The sequence below is a fragment of the Polypterus senegalus genome, chromosome 3 (assembly GCF_016835505.1).
Source record: "Polypterus senegalus isolate Bchr_013 chromosome 3, ASM1683550v1, whole genome shotgun sequence".
Taxonomy (NCBI): Eukaryota; Metazoa; Chordata; class Cladistia; order Polypteriformes; family Polypteridae; genus Polypterus; species Polypterus senegalus.
Window position 1 is genome coordinate 11,645,783 of NC_053156.1, and position 20,820 is coordinate 11,666,602.

General features: G+C 48.7%; 1 protein-coding gene across 4 annotated transcripts in view; it reads right to left on the reverse strand.

The window, feature by feature from the left end:
• Nucleotides 1–20,820, reverse strand: part of arhgef25b (Rho guanine nucleotide exchange factor (GEF) 25b) — a 61,633-nt gene that overhangs the window by 17,711 nt on the left and 23,102 nt on the right. Inside the window, exon 1 of one of the 4 annotated variants that reach the window (XM_039746611.1) lies at nt 18,238–18,614. The exons of 2 other annotated variants lie outside the window; for them this stretch is intronic. In XM_039746611.1, coding sequence (XP_039602545.1) covers nt 18,238–18,259 — 22 coding nt within the window. In that variant the 5' untranslated portion in view covers nt 18,260–18,614. Of the gene's footprint in view, nt 1–18,230; nt 18,615–20,820 lie in introns of those variants that run through there. One more of the 4 variants, XM_039746610.1, reaches the window with a different exon arrangement.

Consider the following 20,820-nt stretch of genomic DNA (forward strand, 5'->3'; position numbering starts at 1 on the left):
ATAATTCTCATTAAGTAGAGAATCTGGGGGAATATGTGACCTAAAGGCCGGTGGGGTCCCTTTTTTGTGTCAGAGTGAGATAAAGATATTTGGGTTAGGTTGGTCTGGTCAGTCGTGTCGCCCCCCCACCTCGTGCTCTCCAATCTGTCCTTTCCATCCTATGTTAATATGAACAAGCAGCTTGGCGCTTAGAGATGTGGTGATGGCTGAAAGAACACAACGCCATAGACGTCACATACGGTTAGAAAATCTGAAGGACGGATGAGTGACAAACTCTGAACCCCCCAGCCCCCCTCCAGCCCCCCTTCAACATGAAGTTCACCATCAACTGTCCTATCCACACTTTGATCTCAGAACTGGGATAAACAACAGAAGCCCCTTTAACCTTCCCATGATGCCTCAGTTTTGCATGCCAACTGCCATTTCTCATTTCGGGGGGTGTCTTCCACCTTCAGCGATGCCCCCACCCCCCTACCAGTTTGCTGATTCTCCTAGGCATCCATGAACCATCCCCCCCTTCCCCATTCGTGGCTCTAAACATGAGCCATGCCATGTCATTCACCCCTGATGTGCCCGCTGGGCTAAAGGCGGCACTTCCACTGCACTTCACGTTTAATGAGTGCCCTCTGATTTCCAGCAGCGGTAGGCCAGAAACCCCCAGACTGCCCCACTCTTAGTTATGATGGCTGGCAGAGTTTGGTACAAGTGCCATGCTCTAAAGCTGCTGCTTACTTTTCCAAACCGCTTGGAATTTATAGCATTAAAGACCCCCAAGCCCCCACCTCCAAGTCTTCATCATCTGGTCATGTTATGCCTGCATCTCTGCTACTGTGCCACCCTGTGTGCCCCAAAGCTAAACCGTATTTGCTGAAAAGCCAGAATGTTCTGAAAATAATCGTACAGGATGGGCAAGGGAGGTGCCAGAGCAGGATGGCACTCAGAAGCTTTGAAAGAAGGGGGTTTAGTGCAGGAGGACCCAGAACTGGACTGGTGGTGTATGAAAGCTACTTGTGTGGTCCCCTGCATGAACTGGCATACAAAAAGAATTCTTAAACTAGGCATGTCCCTCGGTGATCACTTGAAATGCCCATCAGGCAGATGGCAAGGGCAGGAGCTTTAATTGGAGAACCTTAGGTCTGTTTTGTTCATCTCATTAGAGGGGTTGGTGGTATGTCCTAGTTAAGGGTGATGCCACGGTTAGGGGGTCCATAACTTCATGAAGGAACCCAGTGGCCCATTCCTGGAACAAGTGGGGCACCCCTTGCCCTTACAACTGGGACACTTCAATATCAACTGGTTCATCATGAGGGCACCAACTAGACTGGCAGGGGGGCCAAAGACAACATTTCAGCCTGCAGTGATGCGCCTGCCCCCTTCCAGTGTGCTGACCCTCCTAGGCATACATGAACCAACCCCCCTCGCCATTAGTGGCCCCAAACATGAGCCATGCCATGTCACTCACCACCTTAGTGGAACCTCATGTTCAATGAGTGCCCTCTGATTTCCAGCAGCAGTAGGCCAGAGACCCCCTGGACTGCCCCACTCTTATTTATGTGGAACTGGCAGAGTTTGGTTTCCCTGGGTGCAGCAAAGTACAAGTGCCAATCTCTAATGCCAGCCAGTGCTTTTTTTTAATGATTACAATTTGAGGTCGACTTTATCAAATTTGTGATGTTGGGGCGCCACGTCCCCAAAATGAATGGCTATGTGAAGATTTTAGAAAGCGACAGCGTCTCACTGGCACTCCCAATCTCCAACCCATACCTTGAGCTGACCACTTGCGATGTCAACGTGACGCGAAGCCCAGGAAGCCAACTGAATTCCGCTCGCTTGTAGAAGGACGGGGGCTAATTAGGCGCTTATCAGCACCAAGCAGGGGGTCCACCCATCCTTCTCATCAGTAAGTGCCAACCTAAATGGTGATGGAGATGAAATTAAGCGGAGAATGCAGGGAAAGGGGTGGGTTGGGTCGTCTTTTCCAGGAAGTATTCCAATTGGCCAGGTTGTTTCAGAGAGCGACGCAGAAGACCATGAAAAAGTCACACTTGGTGGTGTGCAGAATTGGAACCGAGACCCCCCCCATGCCGAGCACCAGGACACGATCACTGTCTTCACAGCTGGCACACTGATGGACTTCCCAGCATCCTTTTCTTCCTCTCATTTGAACCTCCCCTCCTCCTACATACATCAAGTGTCTCTCTCCCTGTGCTCGTCCCTCCCTCAAGCGTCACCCAGTTTCTGTTAGGGGACAGTCCTGTCACATATCAATTTCTTCACAGGTGGCCTGCCCGATCAGAAGACCTGTTTTGCCACCGTCAGGAGAGCAGTGAGACGGGCCGCAGGCCTGCCAGGAGACACCAACAGAAAGACAAACATTTTCCATGGAAGATGCGTCTGTTTCCAATTTTCCTGGCAGGGCCGGAGGAGGACGAGGAGGAGGAGGAGGTGGGGCGGGGGTTGACTGCTGCTCAGAAGACTAAAAGCATCCCCAGCTCCCTGCTGGTATCAAGTTACTGACTCGCACACTCACTAGCTCGCTCGCTTGCACCCACCCCGGCCCCCCTCGCGGGCCCGGAGACGAGCCAAGATCTATATATAGCGTGTAACCCGAGGCCGCCACCGAGAACAGCGCAGGAAAACAAGGAGCGGCCAGGCGCCCACTCCTGAAAAGCATAGGCACACGTGGCACAGCTTTGGCGGTGCCCTAATAGGAGAAGGCAAGGCGCTCACGGCTCCCTCTGCAGGCGCCAGCAATAACAGTCAGAGTGGGCCAGTAATCTGAGAGAGAGAGTGGAGAGATGACGGTTAGTCTCCGCCCCCAAACCCCCAGACCCCCAGACCGCTCGCTTACTAATATTGCATCCATTTCCTAACGAAAATATTTGTCGCTCAGCACCCCCCACCCCCCACCCCCCTGCCAAGTGCCCGTAGGGCAAAAGGCGGAGCTTTCACTGCGCTTCCTTCTCAATGAGAATCCCTCGGAATTCCACCAGCAGTGGGCCTGAGAGGTCCGTGTGGGGACCCCCTATACTTTCAGTGGGCACGTTTTGGATTCCCTGGGTGCAACAAAGTGTGGGTGCCAAGCTTTAAAGCTACTCCTTACTTTTTCAAAAAGACCCCCAGCACCCCCCACCTATCTCCCCCCACTACCTCCAAATCTTTATCACCAGCTGTCTTAAGCTTAATGCAGAGTGCTAGTCATGTCGTGCCTAACAAGGACCTTCTGTGTGTCCAGTGCTGTGCCACCCTGTATGCCACAGAGCTAAATCGTGATTGCTGAAAGGCCAGAATGTTACAGAAATAATTGTACAGGGTGGGCAAGGGAGGTGGCAGAGCAGGATGGCACTCAGAAGCTTTGAAAGGAGGGGGTTTAGTGCAGAAGGACCCAAAAGTGGACCAGAGGTGTATGAAGGCTACTTGTGGAGTGCCTAGCATGGACTGGCATACGAAAAGAACTCTTAAACTAGGCAACTGGCACGCCCTGTCCACCAGGGGTCACTTGAAATGCCCATCAGGCAGATGGTAAGGGCAGGAGCTTTAGAGCCTTAGATTTGTTTTGTCTATCTTATCAGAGGGGTTGGTGGTCAGGCCTGGCTAAGGAAACTGGAAGGGTGATGCCATGGTTAGGGGGTCCACAACTTCACAAAGGAACTCAGTGGCCCATTCCTTGGACAAGTGGGGCACCCCCTGCCCTTACAACTGGGACCCTCCACTGTTCTACTCAGATGTCAGCTGGTTCATCGGAGGGCACCAACTGGACTGGTATGGGGGGCCAAAAGACAACATTTCAGGTGGTGCCTTCCTCCTTCAGTGATGCCACTGCCCCCTTCCAGTGTGCTGAATCTCCTAGGCATCCATGAGATCAGTGGCCCCAAACATGAGCCATGCCATGTCACTCACTCCTGAAGTGCCTGATGGGCTAAAAGCGGAGCTTTCACTGCACTTCATGTTCAATGAGTGCCCTCTGATTTCCAGCAGCAGTGGGCCAGAGACCCCCAGGACTGCCCCATTCTTAGTTATGTGGGCTGGCAGAGTTTGGTTTCCCAGGGTGTGTAAAGTGCAAGTGACAGGCTGTAATGCCTTTCCTGGGACAAATGGGGCCGCCTACCCTTACAACTGGGACACTTCACTGTTCTACTCAAATGACAACTGATTCATTGGGGGGCATCAGCTGGACTGCTAGGGGGGGCCAAAGACAGAATAGAAACTGATCAGAGCCAAGGACCATGTGGAACCCATCGAAGCCCCACCTTCCCCAACCAGCAAAAAGAGAGTCGGTGTTTTGGGGTAGCGCCATCCAAGGACCTAACGTGGGTGGTCAGCCAGCTCCACTAGGACACTAGGGGCTTGTGAAAATAGGGCATTGCCCGCAGTGCAGCTAAGACAAGGAAAGGCTGGCACACCTCCTCTGGGAATGCCTGCTGGGTGCCCTAGAGCCAGGGGTGTTTACTTTAGTTTTAATGGCATTTGAGTCCTTAGCCCCCTAACTGAAAACAGGGGTGGGGGGGGTGTGGGGGCTTCAAGCTTGATGAGGCCTTTGGGGGGTCTGGAATAATAAAAGGAAGAACAGGTCAGGGGTTTGGTACAATAGATCAGGGGCTTAAGCCCCCCAAAAGCCCCCCTCCCCATCCAATAGGCATACCACTGTCTATAACAGAACATTAAAAAGCAGTGTGCCCAGGAATTATGTCACGTACTGTTCGACTGGCACTGATTCACTCAAGGCCACTCAGAAAGTTTGCCATCTGATGGCTCCTTCTGGGTCACCAGGAACCGTCTTGTGCTTAGGTGGGGAAAAAAATGACAATCTGGGACTGCAGCCTGCTGAGAAACAAGTTCATCCAAGACAACGAGCAAGAACTGGAATTGACAAGTCATGGATGACCCCCAACTGGACATGAACCCCCGAGAACAACAGGTGGTCTACAGGAGCTCCAGGGCATCCGGCCCTCCATTTGTAGAAGGAAAGAAAGTTTCTGGGGTACCACCTGACACTTCCCAGCGCTATTGTCCTGTTTGTAATCTTGGTGTTAGGAAAGTGCAGTGCCGATGTGCTGGCATGATGGGATTCCAAGAGTCCGGATGTGGCAACACTTTGTGTGGCACTGCACTACAATGTAACCATATCATGGGGTGGCAGAGCATTAGGACAACATAGACACAGCGTGGCATGTAAGGGTCCGACATTGAAACACAAACCCTGATCTTAAAGTCAAAAAGCGTGGGCCCTTAGACTCTCTTTAGGGGGCCTGATGTTAAAAATTCACTTCTGTTAAAACCTCATATTCATTTTAGGAGTTTTAGACTTTGTAGTTCCAATTTATAAAATATCTATAACTCTAAGAGTTCTTAAAATAGTGTATGTTTAGTAAATTTCTGAAACAAAAAATTATATATATGAAAGTGGGTGACATGGTGGTGCAGTGGGTAGCGCCACTGCAACGTAGTATGGAAATCAGGGTTCAATTCCAGGGTCCTCCCTGCATGGAGTTTTCATGTTCTCTCCGTGTCTGCGTGGGTTTCCTCCCACAGTCCAAAGACATGCAGGTTAGGCGCATTGCCAATCGAAAATTGTCCCTGGTGTGTGTGTGTGTGTGACCTGCGGTGGGCTGATGCCCTGCCTGGGGTGTGTTTACTGCCTTGCACCTTATGTTGGCTGAGATTGGCTCCAGCAGACCTCCGTGACCCTGTAGTTAGGATATATCCATCCATTTTCCAACCCGCTGAATCCAAACACAGGGTCACAGGGGTCTGCTGGAGCCAATCTCAGCCAACACAGGGCACAAGGCAGGAACCAATCCCAGGCAGGGTGCCAACCCACCACAGTAGTTAGGATATAGCAGGATGGAAAAATGAACGACTGATTGTCTGTATGAAAGTCATTTTACTTGCAGTACCAAAATTCATGAGTAGGGGGCATTCTTTTTGAACCTTTACATAATGGGTCTTGTTTTAATACAGTTTTTTTCAGCTGTTTTAAAGTATATTTTAAAAAATATATTTATTTATTAATAAGAAACACTGTAGGGATAGTTTTATGGGTTTTACACGAATTATAGTTTTATGGATATTACAAATAAGTCAATTAAAGCTGATGTATGGACTAGCGCGCCTTTATGGCTTTTATCCTACTAACCCTAAGCCTTACCCAGGGAGGTATGGCACACAGTTAACAGAATTGGTTTTATATACTGCAGATATTCTTTATGTATGTAAATAAAGTATATTTTAAAATAGATAGATAGATAGATAGATAGATAGATAGATAGATAGATAGATAGATAGATAGATAGATATGAAAGGCACTATAATAGATAGATAGATAGATAGATAGATAGATAGATAGATAGATAGATAGATGTGAAAGGCACTATAATAGATAGATAGATAGATAGATAGATAGATAGATAGATAGATAGATAGATAGATAGATAGATATGAAAGGCACTATATGATAGATAGATAGATAGATAGATAGATAGATAGATAGATAGATATGAAAGGCACTATATAATAGATAGATAGATAGATAGATAGATAGATAGATAGATAGATAGATAGATAGATAGATAGATAGATGTGAAAGGCACTATAATAGATAGATAGATAGATAGATAGATAGATAGATAGATAGATGTGAAAGGCACTATACAATAGATAGATAGATAGATAGATAGATAGATAGATAGATAGATAGATAGATAGTCTATTCCTGTGAGGTAGTGGCCCTGGTCCTGAGACCTGTTTGTGACCTGTTTGTGATGTGTCCCCACGTGACTCTATAGTTAAACTTGCTACGATCGTTCAATTAGATATTGTCTGGTGATCGGCATGGCGCCCTCTATTGACCATACTATTCATTGGCTTAATATGTAATCTGAAGAAAAAAGGTCCAGCTGCAAACTGACAGAGCTGTGCTATTTACTGAACAGCCAATCAGATTGCACGTTTATGTCACATGGTTTACCCAACGGAAAATCTCAGCACTCGTAACGCTACATGACAGTGTCATTACCGAGGAGACAGTCGTACAACATGACATGCTAGACACGCCCACTTGATTGAAAACTCCTCCCATTCCCCAGCTCTTAGCCGTAGTGTGCCAATGTGTTACGAGAAAGGTGCGGTGTGCTTAGAAGGATGTCAGTGAATGGGCGTGTTGCGTAATGTCACTGACGTGTAATGCAAAGAATGAGTGCAATCTGATTGGCTCCTCAGTGGAGATCTGCAGCTGGACTCTGCTGGCTTTGAGGCGTCCCCTATAAAAGCTGATGCTACTATGCTCAGAAAATCTAATCAACCGATAAATATATTCATACGTGACATATCACTGGTGGGCTCACAACCAGTAAACCAATCAGAAGGAAACAACTGGCAAGCAAAGAACCAAATGGGAAAGGCGGAGAGAAGCAGAAATGACGGGTGAGCTGTGGGACGAAGGGCCAGTGCCGCTGGATCAAAGTGTCTAAAAGTGATGATTTTGGGGTGTCAGTAGGGGACTTCGGCAGTGGCGTGTGCTAAATGAGGACTCAGTGAACGTTGACAGCTGCGCGCTGCCACATCGCGTGTTCTCCATTTGGATCCAAATCAGTAACAGAAGGGCCAAGAAGATTTCATGTTTAAGGTTCACGTGCCCTGTCGAGGAAGACTACCGTCCTGTAAAGAGGTCTGATAATTTTTCAGACCACTGGTTTGCATGTTTGTTGGACCACCGAGAATGGGAAGAGGAAGAGCAGGAAAAGGGGGAAGCGGTCAGAAGCGTTTCAGTGGGCATCATTATGTGTGTCAGCATGGGCTGCTCACCGAGTTCTTCTTTACTCCGATTCTCCCATAAGCCTGATAAACAACACAGTGTCAAATTTTAGGGAGGAGCTACGTGACTATTGAATTGTTAAACGAACTGTTACTGGGGGGTCATGTGACCTGCTGACCACTTGTCCTCGCCGGCCCCCCAGTCCACATGCCTCAAGTCCAGTACCGCAGAAGGCTCTTCACTGTTTTCGCTACTTTTCTTTTATTAAGGTTTGCTTTCCATTTATTTCTTTGATTCATTTTCATTTAAGAAAGTCACTGGTCCTGCTTTTTAATTCTGTTGGCATTGCCACTTGCCCATGTGGGTGATGCCAGCATGGCACTGGTGTACTCAGATTAATGAGTTTAAGAGGCCCTGCTGTACCATAATGAGGCCTGCAAAAGGGTGGCACACGAGGTCTCTGACAGAAACCCGAGTACTGGCAGATGAGCCTGGCATGATAAGGTTACAAACGTGCCTGGCAGGACCAACAGTATCAGTCATTATAGGGTGGAAGATGAGAGACAGAAATAAAGTGCCTTTACTCGACTACAGAACAGAAGGGCTGGCATCAGGTCAGGTGACCACAGAGCTGACAGGCCAGATGCCAGTTCATGCCCCCAAGTGGGCCCGCTGCTCATTCCCCTAGCTCGGCTGATCTAGGATTGGAGTGGGTGCTGTTGGTCACCCTGCCAGGTCTCACCCCCCACCCCCACCACCCCCTTTTCAATATGTGGCGGGCAGGCCCCTCTGATCTCACAGACATGGCAGGCTGCGGCTAATCCATGTTGACAAGCCCACTCTGCCTGCTGACTGCCCTCCCCCAAAGCACTCGCCGAGCTAATAATGTCTACCCAGGGTGAGTGCCAGGAAGAGAAAAGGCAGAGGCACAGGAGACCAAGGGCACAATGGAGTGGGCAGACAGTACCACAGGCACACACCCCGCCTTGGCACCTACCTGCACTCCTCCTGGCAGCCCAGCTTTGGAGTGTTAAGGTGCCAACATGTCCACCCCCATCCAGGGGGGCAGCTCTTCAATCCTAAGTGGTCTGGGGGGGCTTCAGTCACTGTGGCTGATAAGTGATGTGAGGTATGCTCTTTGGGAAAGGCGCTATATTAAAAAGGAGGAAGGCATTAAACATAATAGGGGGCAGCTCAGGTATGGAGAGTTCTGTATACTGGTGGGGCACATAAACGTGGGTCTGAGCACACGTGAGGGACGACACAGGACACATGGGCACACAGAGCGGGAGGACGTGACACATATGTGAACACAAACACACATACCGACTGACATGTGAGGACACACACAGTCTGCACATAGTGACGTGGCCGACATGGCTGAACAAGACCACCGGCACACATGTCTCTCTGAATTTGAGCCCTGACACAAGCAAGTGGCAGAGCACGGCTGGCATGAGCATTCACCACACAGACTGGTGCTGTCCTCCTTTGGCTTCTTGGATTGAGGACCTGAGTTTAAGTCTCAGGAGTGCCACCTGTGCACAGAGGACACACATGTCACCGCACACATCTGAGTGATGGCACAGATGGACATACATGCCAACAGAGAAGTGAACACACACACACACACACAAATGTGCAAGTGTGTCAGGTGACAGACACTCCCACCCACATCCCTGAGTGGGATCCCCAGGACAGAGCTACTCATGAGGTGGTGGACACAGGGGGCACGGGGACAGACATCAATTCAAAGCGTTTGTGCCACCTGAAAGGCCAGTGCATGTATATAGTGCCTGGATTTCATACTGTGTTGGGATAGCTGGGCAACTCGTGCCATCTGGTGACATTTTTGGGGGTCTGATAGAAAAGTCCTCAGACATGTCACCAGTGACGTAACTGGAGCAGCCGATTAGGATGAAGGCAAACCAGTAAGCTGGTAGTTAGATGGCATCGGGACAACAAGTTCAAAAGTCAGCTGGCCGAAGTCACGTCATTACATAAAGCTAACAAAGACACTTTAGGATATTGGCAGAGACCACCGTACACAGCAGAGGAGACCAGACAGGAAGACAGAGAAACTGGTGAGGCAAGAAATAACCAGTGGGGCAACCATAAGTTACTGCAAGGCACCATATTTACAGTATGAGAGGAGCAGCAGAACACAAGATGGCATGTGCCCAGTTAGAGCAGACACTGCTGGAGCCAGCTGGAGTGTGGCATCGAGGGTCTCTAACTTGCAGAAAGAAAAGGCGCTATATAGAAGCACAAAGTTCCACATGTTAGACAAATGTTTGTTAATCCAACCCATAGATGAGAGAGAGAGCCAGAGACAGGGAAGAGGGCAAGCAGCCTAGCGCTGAGCACTGGCGTGCCATGCTTTTTTAAAGTGCACTTTGAGATGATGAAGGATGACTAAAGAGTGACACTTTGCCCAATTAGCAGCATGTCTGGGCACTAGGATTCATGCGTGGCACGGGCACAGGGGGGAAAGACAAAATGAAACACATTGTGAAGACCAACAGAATTCTTTAGATACTAAAAGCCCTGGGCACCACATTACTCCTCAGAAAGCAGGGCAAAAGTGGCACGCCAGCATGTTCCATACAATGCCACCATGACACCCAAAGGAAGAAACATGGGCATCTGAAGTGCAGCTAGCTAAACCTCCATCACGGCGCTACATGCCACAAGTGGGTGCAGTATGCCAAGTCAAACTAGATTGCCACAGACAGTAATGACATCTCGAGACACAGTCACATTGGCAAAAGTGGGGCCATCATCTCTTATTACAGTCATTTTTGCACAAGCAGGCATTTTAAACTGGCACAAATAGACACATCAACCAGTGGCAGAACTACATTGGCACAATCGGGAACAGTATTCCAGTTCCAATTCTGTGTAACTCAAGCTAGCGAGCTGTTCAAGACAGTGGACACACATGGGCACTTCATTCCATTTTAGAGGGCACCAAATTCGACAGTTTACAGAGTTCATTACCCAAATGAGATTGGCACCCTCTGTAGCCCCAGTGAAATATCTGAATGGGCACAATGCAAGACCAATTGGGCACCCTCTGGAGGAAACTTGCTGGGAAGCTTTCTATCATCAGCCCCCAGTGCCACCACTCAGCCACAGGAGCTCGACCTACTTGAGACACTTGTCATCTGCGTGGTACATGGATGCCTCATTGAGCGACAGCTGGCAGCGCCAATGCCCACGCAGTGGCACAGAAAGAGCACTGTCACTTCCTGCAGCCTGTTCTTCCAATCTGTTAACAGTGTGGCATATAATGAGCCATTCTGCTGTATAGCACCTTGCAGCCTGCAGCCGACTGGCAGAATAGTAATGCCCTGAAAGAAGATGCCAATGTCATTCAGTGCTGGCACTAACATGTAGCTTGTGGACACTGACACTGAGTAATGGCAAAGCAGGAAAAGGTCGGCCAGCTTGTGGACTCGTCCACTCCAAGACTGACAGGACAACATGCTGCAGTGCTGTCGGCCATTGGTGGAGTGTGGTGGCACAGACCCTGATGCCAATGCCCACTTTCTAAATCGGACTCTCAGTCAGACCTCAGGGGGTTTCTTTTTATGAAGCCCCTTAAAGAAAACTCAGAAAGTGCCTTTCACAAACAGCGGCCAGCCATCCCATCTTACACTCTCCATAGCACCACTAGCTGTTATATAGCGCCTTTCATACTGAGCATCAAGTAGAGACTTTTATTCAAGTGCCTTTAACCTTGATGTTCTCAAACCTGCTCAGTCATGGCGGGCTAACGCTGGACAAGATGCCAGTCCATGACAGGGCTCAATGACAAAGAAAACACAGAAACACGGAGAGTACATGCCAAGTCCACACAGAGAGTGACTGGGCATGGCATCCAGAAGGCAGCAGTGCTGCCCCCTGTGTCTTGAAAGGAGAAAGGGCACCTTCTCTATCTGCCACATCTAAGGATCAATGGCACCCTGGCAATAGGGTGTCAACTTTCATGACATGGCAGTTAGAACGGCCTCCTCAGTGTCACCTCAGTTTGTGCTTTTCCATCAATGTCATGCTAGAGACGTGCGTCCTGATGGAACTAAAATGAAAGTCCGAGCTGATGGACACAGGGTCATCTTGGTGGGCAGACGCAGGAAGGAGAAGCCGCTGTGGACTTCGTGTTTTAGGATGAGGGGGACTGACAAGAAAAACTTTGGGTAGAAGAACGGGTGCCCACATTAGTCTCTGCGGGCCCTCACACCTACTTTGTAGCCTTATATGCTTGTGTCCGTGAAAGGCGCTATATGAAATAAGCATTGAGTGATAAATAGGAGATACGTCTTCTGCGTTTTGTTTAAGCTCTGAATTGCGGCCACCACATAGCACTGACCCACTGACCCTCACACCCTTGTCTTTGCCTTCTGCCTCCCCTTGAGCTTCTTGTCTGCCACTGCTCCACTGCTTCACACACAAACTGCATCTGGAGGTCTTGATTTGCTACCCCCTGTTCCACATGGAGGTGCTCGGCTCTTCGGGATGACCACTACAAGAAGGTCCACTCTCTGCTGGCCTCAGCGAAATCCAACTGAGTAGAACTAACACGGGGTATCCTTGCTAAATCCTGCTGACTATGTTAGCTCTTGAGTCGCCCCCTGACAACTTCTTAGCCCCCCATCTCACACCTCACTTCCCACTTCTTTGTGCCTCCTCTGGTGTCAAATAATGAGGTCGAGGACCACCTGTCCAACCCTGGTCTGTCATGAGGTTTTGTGAGTCATCATCATCTCAGCTGTGAAGGAGTTCTCACCTCCAGGGGTTCATATTGCTGCTGCTATCTTCCCGAGGTGCCCCCCAATTAACAGAAGCAGATAAGGACCCTAAGCCCCCCACACTGCTCTTCAAATGTAACTCCGAGGTTCTACTTAGACTTTTGTGGAATACTAAACTGACCCCACCTATAAGTCAGCATCTGCTTGTCTTGCCCCTTTTCATGTCCTGCTGCTGTCATTCCCTTGCAGACAATCCATTACTTAAATTCATTTTGTGCTTGTAGCTGAATGTGAGTAATAATAATAATAATAATAATAATAATAATAATAATAATAATAATAATAATAAACCTTACTAAAAGTGTCTGTGTGTGTGTCTGTGTATCTACGTGTCCACCCGGATGCTATGTCTCTGTTATATGCCATGTGGTATGGGATTCATATGCAGTGCTAATGCTTGTGGTGCACCATCAGTTGGAATGAAAAATAAAATTGATTTTATTACCACAAATGGTTGGAATACATCATCTGATAGAATGAAAATGCAATTTATTTTATTATTACAAATGGCTGTGATGCACCATCTGTTGGAATGAAAAATGCAAGGCATTTTATTACTATAAATGTTTGCAATGAGCCATTTGTTGGATTGAATAATTAAATTGATTTGAATGCCACAAATGGTAGTAATACATAATCTGATGGAATGAAAATGCTATTCATTTTATTACTACAAATGTTTGTGACACGCCATTTGTTGGAATGAAAAATTAAATGCATTTTATTGCTACAAATGTGTCTGATGTGCTATCTGTTGGAATGAAAAATTAAATTGATTATATTGCCACATATGTTTTTAATGCATCATCTGATGGTATGAAAAATGCAATGCATTGTATTTCAACAAATGTGTCTGATGTGCCATCTGTTGGAATGAAAAAATGCATGGCATTTTTTTTTACTGTAGGCAATAAAAAATGCATTTTTTTACTACAAATATTTGTGATACATCATCAGTTGGAATGAAAAATGAAATTGATTTTATTACCACAAATGGTTGTAGTACAAATTATAGTATATTTGTAGTTATTACAAATGGCTGTGATGCACCATCTGTTGAAATGAAAAATGCAATGCTTTTTTACTATATGCATTTAGAAAATGCATTCCAATAGATTGTGCACTACAAACATTAAAGCTGAATACGTTGAGGTCTACTTTGATTAGTTAGATTTCAACACATTTTAAAGGGACGCCTTGCCATTAATTTAATTTTAACATCACCCATTGTGTCCTTTCTAGCAGTAGAATGACATGTGGGTGAAACACCTCACAGGCTTTTCGTCTTGGTGACCTTGAGGATGGCATGGCTGATGCCAGTCACAACTTTATTCAGTCAGGGGCAGTCTGTCCTGCCAGTACTGGGCACTAACTCTGGATAGGATGGATGCCAGGCTGATAGATGGTACACTCATGTACATACCCACGCTCACATATGCTGAGCCAGTTTAACTAACTTTAGGGATGTGGGCAGAAAACCAGAAGACTGGCATAGGTAAAACAAGAAAACGCCACACAGATGGTGATTGGGAGCTGGGCAATCTTATGAAGATGGCTTTATGCAGGGCAACGATTAACCCGAAATAATTAAGTTATTGAATTACACAGCCACTGAGATTGAGAAGATTTTTTAGCTTTAATGTCGGGGTCTTGCTATGGCGTGAGTGCAGCTGGCATCTCTCAAACATATTGCTATTCATTTAATGCAGTAGATGGAGTGAAAGGCACTATATAATTAAAGTACACCGCACCATAGTGCACATCCATTGGCCATCTTACTCTCTGCTTTACAGTGCCCATAATATGGTCATCGAGGTCAGTGCCCTACAAGGTGGCTCAGTGCCCCTGATCCTGCTGCCCCACTTGACGTTCAAAGGCTAAACCAACCACCGGACAGCAGGGGGCGCCGTCAGTTAGCAGAGCGTGCCTGGTGCAGGCGGCTCTTTTTGTTTCCTGTGTCTGTTTTGTCCTCACCATGTCAACGTCCGTGTATATGTATGTAATAACAGGAAGTGGTTGCAAATGAAAGGCACTATAAAAAAAAGAAAGCATGATGGGCTAAGAAATCCTTGGGGTGGTCCGACATTTTCTGACCCCATTATAGATTATCAGAGGGCCACCTGGTGAGGGGAAAGTGGGAGTTGAACCAGCAGGCTGGTGAACTCAGGAACAAATAATTCATGTCAGTGCAGGGTCACAGGAGGTGTTGTTTGGGGTTGGAGGGGGTCATGACCAGCAGGAACCAACCCTGGACTGGGCACACTGATGCACATACCCACATGGGGCTAGTTTAGTGATGCCAAATAGCTCAACATGCACCAGCCAGTCAAAAACAGGGAGAACATGCAAAGTCTACACTGACTGAAAGCTGGAGCTATGGGGTACCAATGATACCCACTGTGCCACCTTTAGCACTAACAAGTAAATATAACATTAAAACTGGTAAATTGCTGTGTGACAAGCACTGATGATTTTAAATTCCAGATGGCACAATGGCACAGTGGCAAAGCCTTATAATTACAATCTCCTGAGTTCAAATTCTATGCCCAAACACAGTCTGTGTGGTACTTGCCAGTGTCCCCAGTGGGTGCCCCAGTTTCCTTCTTCTTCTTGGACTCTGTGGTGGGCTGGTGCCCGACTCAATGTTGGCATCTACCTTCCACACCATATTATGTATGTAGACGTCACCTCCCCCGACCTAAAATTGGATTAAGTGGGTATGTTCAGTGGGTAGAGAGGGTACCCGTTTTCTAGGTGAAAGGAGCTATACAAGAATGCCACAGAGGTGTTTATGATACTTCCCACAATGGAACCTGCCCGGTCATTGAGGGGCAGCAGGGTGTCACAGTAGATGTCATGACTGGGCATAAATCTCATGCCTAGTCAATGTTAGGGCAGAGCTTGCACCTTCTCCCTGTGCCATGGTGGTTACTAAAGTTTCCTTCCGCCTTCTGGGCTCTGTGGTAGACTTATGCCCCAACCAATGTTGGTGCCCATCCTGCACACAATGTTACACGTTGGCAGTCATCAAGATTAGATGAGTCTGAGGATGTCATATTAAGCGGGTAAAGTCTTCACCTGTCCTGTAGATGAAAGGAGCTATACAAGAATGCCACAGAGAAATATGTGATGCCTCTCACAATACAATCTGACTGGTCAATTGGTGGCCAGCAGGGTGGCACAGTGGTCAATATGAATCCAGCACCCTAGGTTCAAATCTCATGCCCAGTCACAGTCAAGGTGGAGCTTGCCCATTCTGCCCAGTGCCATAGTGGGCCCTACAGTTTCCTTTCAGCTTCTGGGTTCTGTGGTGGACTGGCGCCCAAGCCAGTGTTGGTGCCCACCTTGCTGCACGCAATTGTACATGTATAGGTGTCAAGATGAAGTGGGTTTGAGGAAGTCATGTTAAAGTCATTACAGCCTCTCTAGATGAAAGGAGCTATATAAGAATGTATTTCTGATGCTGGTCTGACTGGTCAACAGAAGGGCAGCAGGGTGGCACCATGCTTGGTTGTTGCCCATGTGGAGTCTGCACGTTCTCCAGGTGTCTGTGTGGATTTTCTTGTGGCTTACTCGATAAAGCAGAGGACATTTGGAGACTGGCGCTATATACTGCTTATGGTAATTACTGCCTGCCAAAGCTGAAGCGAAAGGCGCTATATATAAAAACACAGTAAGGCGGCCAACTGCTACTTGATGAGTTGCTGACTCTTTTTTTTTTCTTGCTCTCATTATTAGTAGACAAATATTTCTCACAGTATCCCCCCTCCATGCCCACTCCCCCCTCCCCAAGTTTTGCAGACGATTCCCACGAGCAGCCTGCAGGCACGCGGCTAACGCGACTCCGACGCCGAGGTTTTCGCCGGTCTCGTAGTTTACCTTCTAATCAGAGCAGATCCCGAGTCACAGGAGCGCGCCAAGTGCGGCCCACTTTCAGTAACTCCATTGTCTCCTGCCTCGGCAGCTCTCACGGCCCGATGCCCCCAGAGATAGCAACATCCGCCTGCGTAACACGGTTCAACTGCTGCTCCGTACCCGCCTGACCAGCTCACCACCATTACCACGGCACATGGGAAGATTCAAATGACGCGAGAGTCGAAACTGTTTGGGGTACCATGAGCCCTTGCCCTGCCCTGGAGGGAACCACGGTCATCCTCAAGGGGGTGCTAAGAAGGTCACTTGAGTGACTGGCACATCCACCAGGTGCAGTTTGTGGTGGATTGCTGTGTACAGTGGGAGTATGAGGGGCACTGCCATGGCACGTGAGTGGCAGTGTGGCACGTATGTTTTATACTCTGTTAAATTAGGGGGCTCCATTTGTGACCCTCATCTGGTGACACTAAAATGGAGATGGACTAAGACTGGTTTGAGTCCGGCAGCTGTGAGAGAGCCGGAGAGGAGAATCAGGCATCTGAATGGCAGGCAGAAGGGGGCAGCCTGGCACCACATGTGGTGCCCTTATTTTCCATTAGGCTGGACCCATTGGCCTTTCTCCTTGAGGAGGGATAGTGTGGTTGGTTCTGCTGCCACACAGATTCAGTGCCCAGGGTTCAGTCCTGTGCCAGGGAGCTGTTTGTGTGCGGTTTGCATGGATTACAGGATTTCTGGACACACACACATACACACAGGTTGGGCAGGTCGGCTTTATGCCCTTTAGGGTGATTGGCAGACTGGCACCACATCGGAGGTTAGATGTTACCTCTGCACCCACTCATGACCCTCGACTGGATTACGCAGGTTCACGAATACCCGGTTATGTTAAGAATTCAGCTAGCTGCATGTATAGCGCCCCCTTGTGGCAAACCCCAACAAGTAAAATGGCCAAGCCATCTGGAGTGCTACCAGGCTCTGTTGACACCCTGCTGATTAGAGCGGGCAGAACCTCCATGAGGGTCTTCTTCCCTGTCACGTCCAATCGGAAAAGAAAGCAGCAAGGAAAGTTAATTTCAGAAAAACGGGAAAGAGGGAAAAACTTTTACCTCCGGGACCACCGGCAGGTTTCGGGTTATATCCAGCTCAGAATTTATAGGACCTTCTCCCGACTTTGCCCAGCTTTCAAACAGAACTAGTCACCCAGTACATTGTCAAGGTAAACGACAGACAAAAGGCGCTATAAAGTCCATTATAATAGAAAAGCAATCACATAGGAATCCTTTAGCATCTTTTAAGATAAGCAGCATGACCAAGCAGTGGGGTACAAACACTGAGCACATATTAGGGTTTATATAGCGCCTTTCAAAAGACGCTATTCATTACACTGTAGAGCATCGTTCACTTGTAACACAACAAATAGACTTCTGCATCAGAAGTCGCCGAAGAAGCAGTAGGCCCACATGGTGGGCCGCATGTTGAGGGGTGCTGCCGCTTATCAGCTCTGGAAGTGCCCATACCGGCTGGCAAGCGGGCGGCTTCTGGTTTGTGTCTGAAGCACATGCAGCGGGCCGCCCCGGACGACAGAGAGCCTCTCTAAAAATAGCCAGAGATGTCCACAAGCGGCGCCAGCTGTGGTGCCAGGTTACCTGGCAAGACAACGTGGCACTGGACCATTCCTTTCCCAGCAGGTGTGCCACCCTTCCGACTTGTAAGGTGGTCTCCACAAAGTAAACAGAAGAGCACCCAGCCATTACCCACCCCATCCACTCAACCACCGAGAGTCCGCTACTAACCTCTCACCCTGATGCTGCAGCAGCCACATTTTGCCAGGACCTTCCGGAACAGATGTTGGCACGCGCAGCCCCTGTGGTGATGCCCTCCTCTCATGTTGTTCCCCAGAGAACGCCGCTGCGGCTCATGGCAGACGCGCTGAAGAGGAGGAGGCGGAGGGCGAGGAGGAGGAGGAAGAGGAGGAGGAGGAAGGTGCCGATAAGTAACAATCCCTCCGAGGCGAGCGCGTGAGACCCAGAAACGAGAGATGCGGCAGGGCGGGTGGGCAGCCGTCCATGCGCGACTGGACTGGGAGAGAAGAGGGAAGGAGGGAGAGGGAGAGGGAGCTGCTGTGCCCGAGCCGCCGCTTCCCTGGTCAAATAACGGGCTTGAGAGAGAGAGAGAGAGTGTGGGGGTATTTGAGAGAGCGCGGAGAGACGGGGTGAGGGGGGCGGAGCCTGGAGACGGGCTGGATGGTTGGCTGTTCTAGCAGTGCGCCCCCCTCCTTCCTCCTGGCTTCTCCCGCTCCTTTCCTCCCTCCCTCCCTTACTCCTCCCTCACTTTCTCACCACACGCGCACACGCTCGACTCGGTGACAAGCAAGCGGACACCTCGGCCAGCGGGGTCCTGTCGGGAATGGCGTGCGGGCGAGCAAGCGAACGAGCGAGCGAACGACAACACAGGAGGTGCCGAGGGGGCGGCAGAAACCGAACGAAAATGTCTCCATCTGGAAAAACACTCGCGTTTCGTCATTTTTGTCGAATGGGCACCCCCCCTCGTCATTTTTGTCGAATGGGCACACACACACACCCCCCCCAAAATTAAAAAAAAACACAATCTCCATTTACGGCACGGACCAAAGAGGACGGAATGACCAAATACAACCCACTCCGCTGGCTGACGTGGGAGAGCCTGGGCAATCCATTAGGTAAGGGGTCCTGGAGGAGGGCCACCTTTACACAGCACAGAAGTCCCGGTCATAGCGTGGCACACATGCTTGGCAGACCCAGAGGCCCAAGCAGAGGGAGTTCACAGTCAGAAGCTCCATTCCTAGGACATATAACCACACAGCTTGCCCACCAGCACAGCTGAGAGGAAATCTGCAGAGGACTGCAGTTCAAAGTGCCATCTCACCCAGATGCCACAACAGAGAAGACTTTAGGTGGGGTAAGTGGCACAATAGTATGGGCTGCAGACACCAAAGTCTAAGACACAAATTAGGAAGAAAGAATATGACAGCCCCCAAACTACTGGGGGAGACCTCCAATGAAATGACATTCTTAAATTAAGCTACTTTCAACACTGCCCAGTGTGTCCGCTCAAGAGGCTGTGCCACTTCACTGGCATGGCAAGGAGTCAGTGATCTTGAGGATGGTACGTTGTCACCTGCCACATGTTCCTTCAGTCATTCACCCTTTTCTTATGTGATTATCCTAATGGGAGATGGGGTGAGGCAGGGGCAGAGTAATGGGCACAAGGTCTGAACCAACTCAGGATGAGATACCAGGCTATCCCAGGGTGTATTTGTGCACGTACACTCACTTATAGACTGCCAGGCTATCATAGGACATAGTTGTGCTCATAAAAATGCCCACTGATATGATACCAGGCAATCACAGGGCACTTTTGTGTACATACTCACACTCACTTATAGACTGCCAGGCTATCAAAGGACAAAGTAGTGATCATAAAAATGCCCACTGATATAATGCCTGGCTGTAACAGGGCACATTCAAGCACCAACTCACACTTACTGATATGGTGACAAGCACCACACATGGTCATACCTGTATTCACTGATCTGGCATCAGGTTATCACAGGGAATACACTAACAGACATACCCTTACTCACCAATGGAGTGCCAGTCTATTACAGGGCACATTCGCGCACAAACCCACACTCACTGATAGAGTGCCAGACTGTCACAGGTCACATTTATGTACATACCCTCATTTACTGAACTGCTACCAGGCTATTATTGGGTACACTCATGAACATACCCCCACTCACTGGGCACACTTGTCCCCTTATGCTGAACCAGTTTAGCCATTAAACTGCTTTAGGGATGTGGGAACAAAAGTGGAGAACCTAGAGAAGAACATCCACTGGCATGGGGAGGACATTCTGGCTTCACTCGGGTGGTAACTGGCATTTGAACCCGGGGTCTGGAGACTTTATTCTTCTTAATCTGCTTAATTAAAACACAATTTCTGATTTCACTGTGGTATTTGGCTGGTTTGAGTAGCTGAAAAGTGGGCTTTGTGGAGACCCCACTGACCCTGAGGGCACAGAGGCAGATCAAATTACTGACCCTCCACAGATTAGGGCCCACCACACTGAGGAGTAGGGGGGTGCGAGTGAACACACTGGACACTTCAGGGCAGGTGAACTTGTGGCTTTTATAGCGCCCCTCGACCAGGACTTTTGACACTCAGACTGTTCCCATAAACTGGGCCTTGTGGCCAATGGTGCCTCACCCACTTTAACCCTTTATGTCTTCATTTATAATTTATGGAAAAAGGAAGTTAGGATATAGCGAGTTAGATAATGGATGGATGGATGGATGGATGGATGGATGGAACCTTATGGTACTAAGTATGATTTTGTCCAGT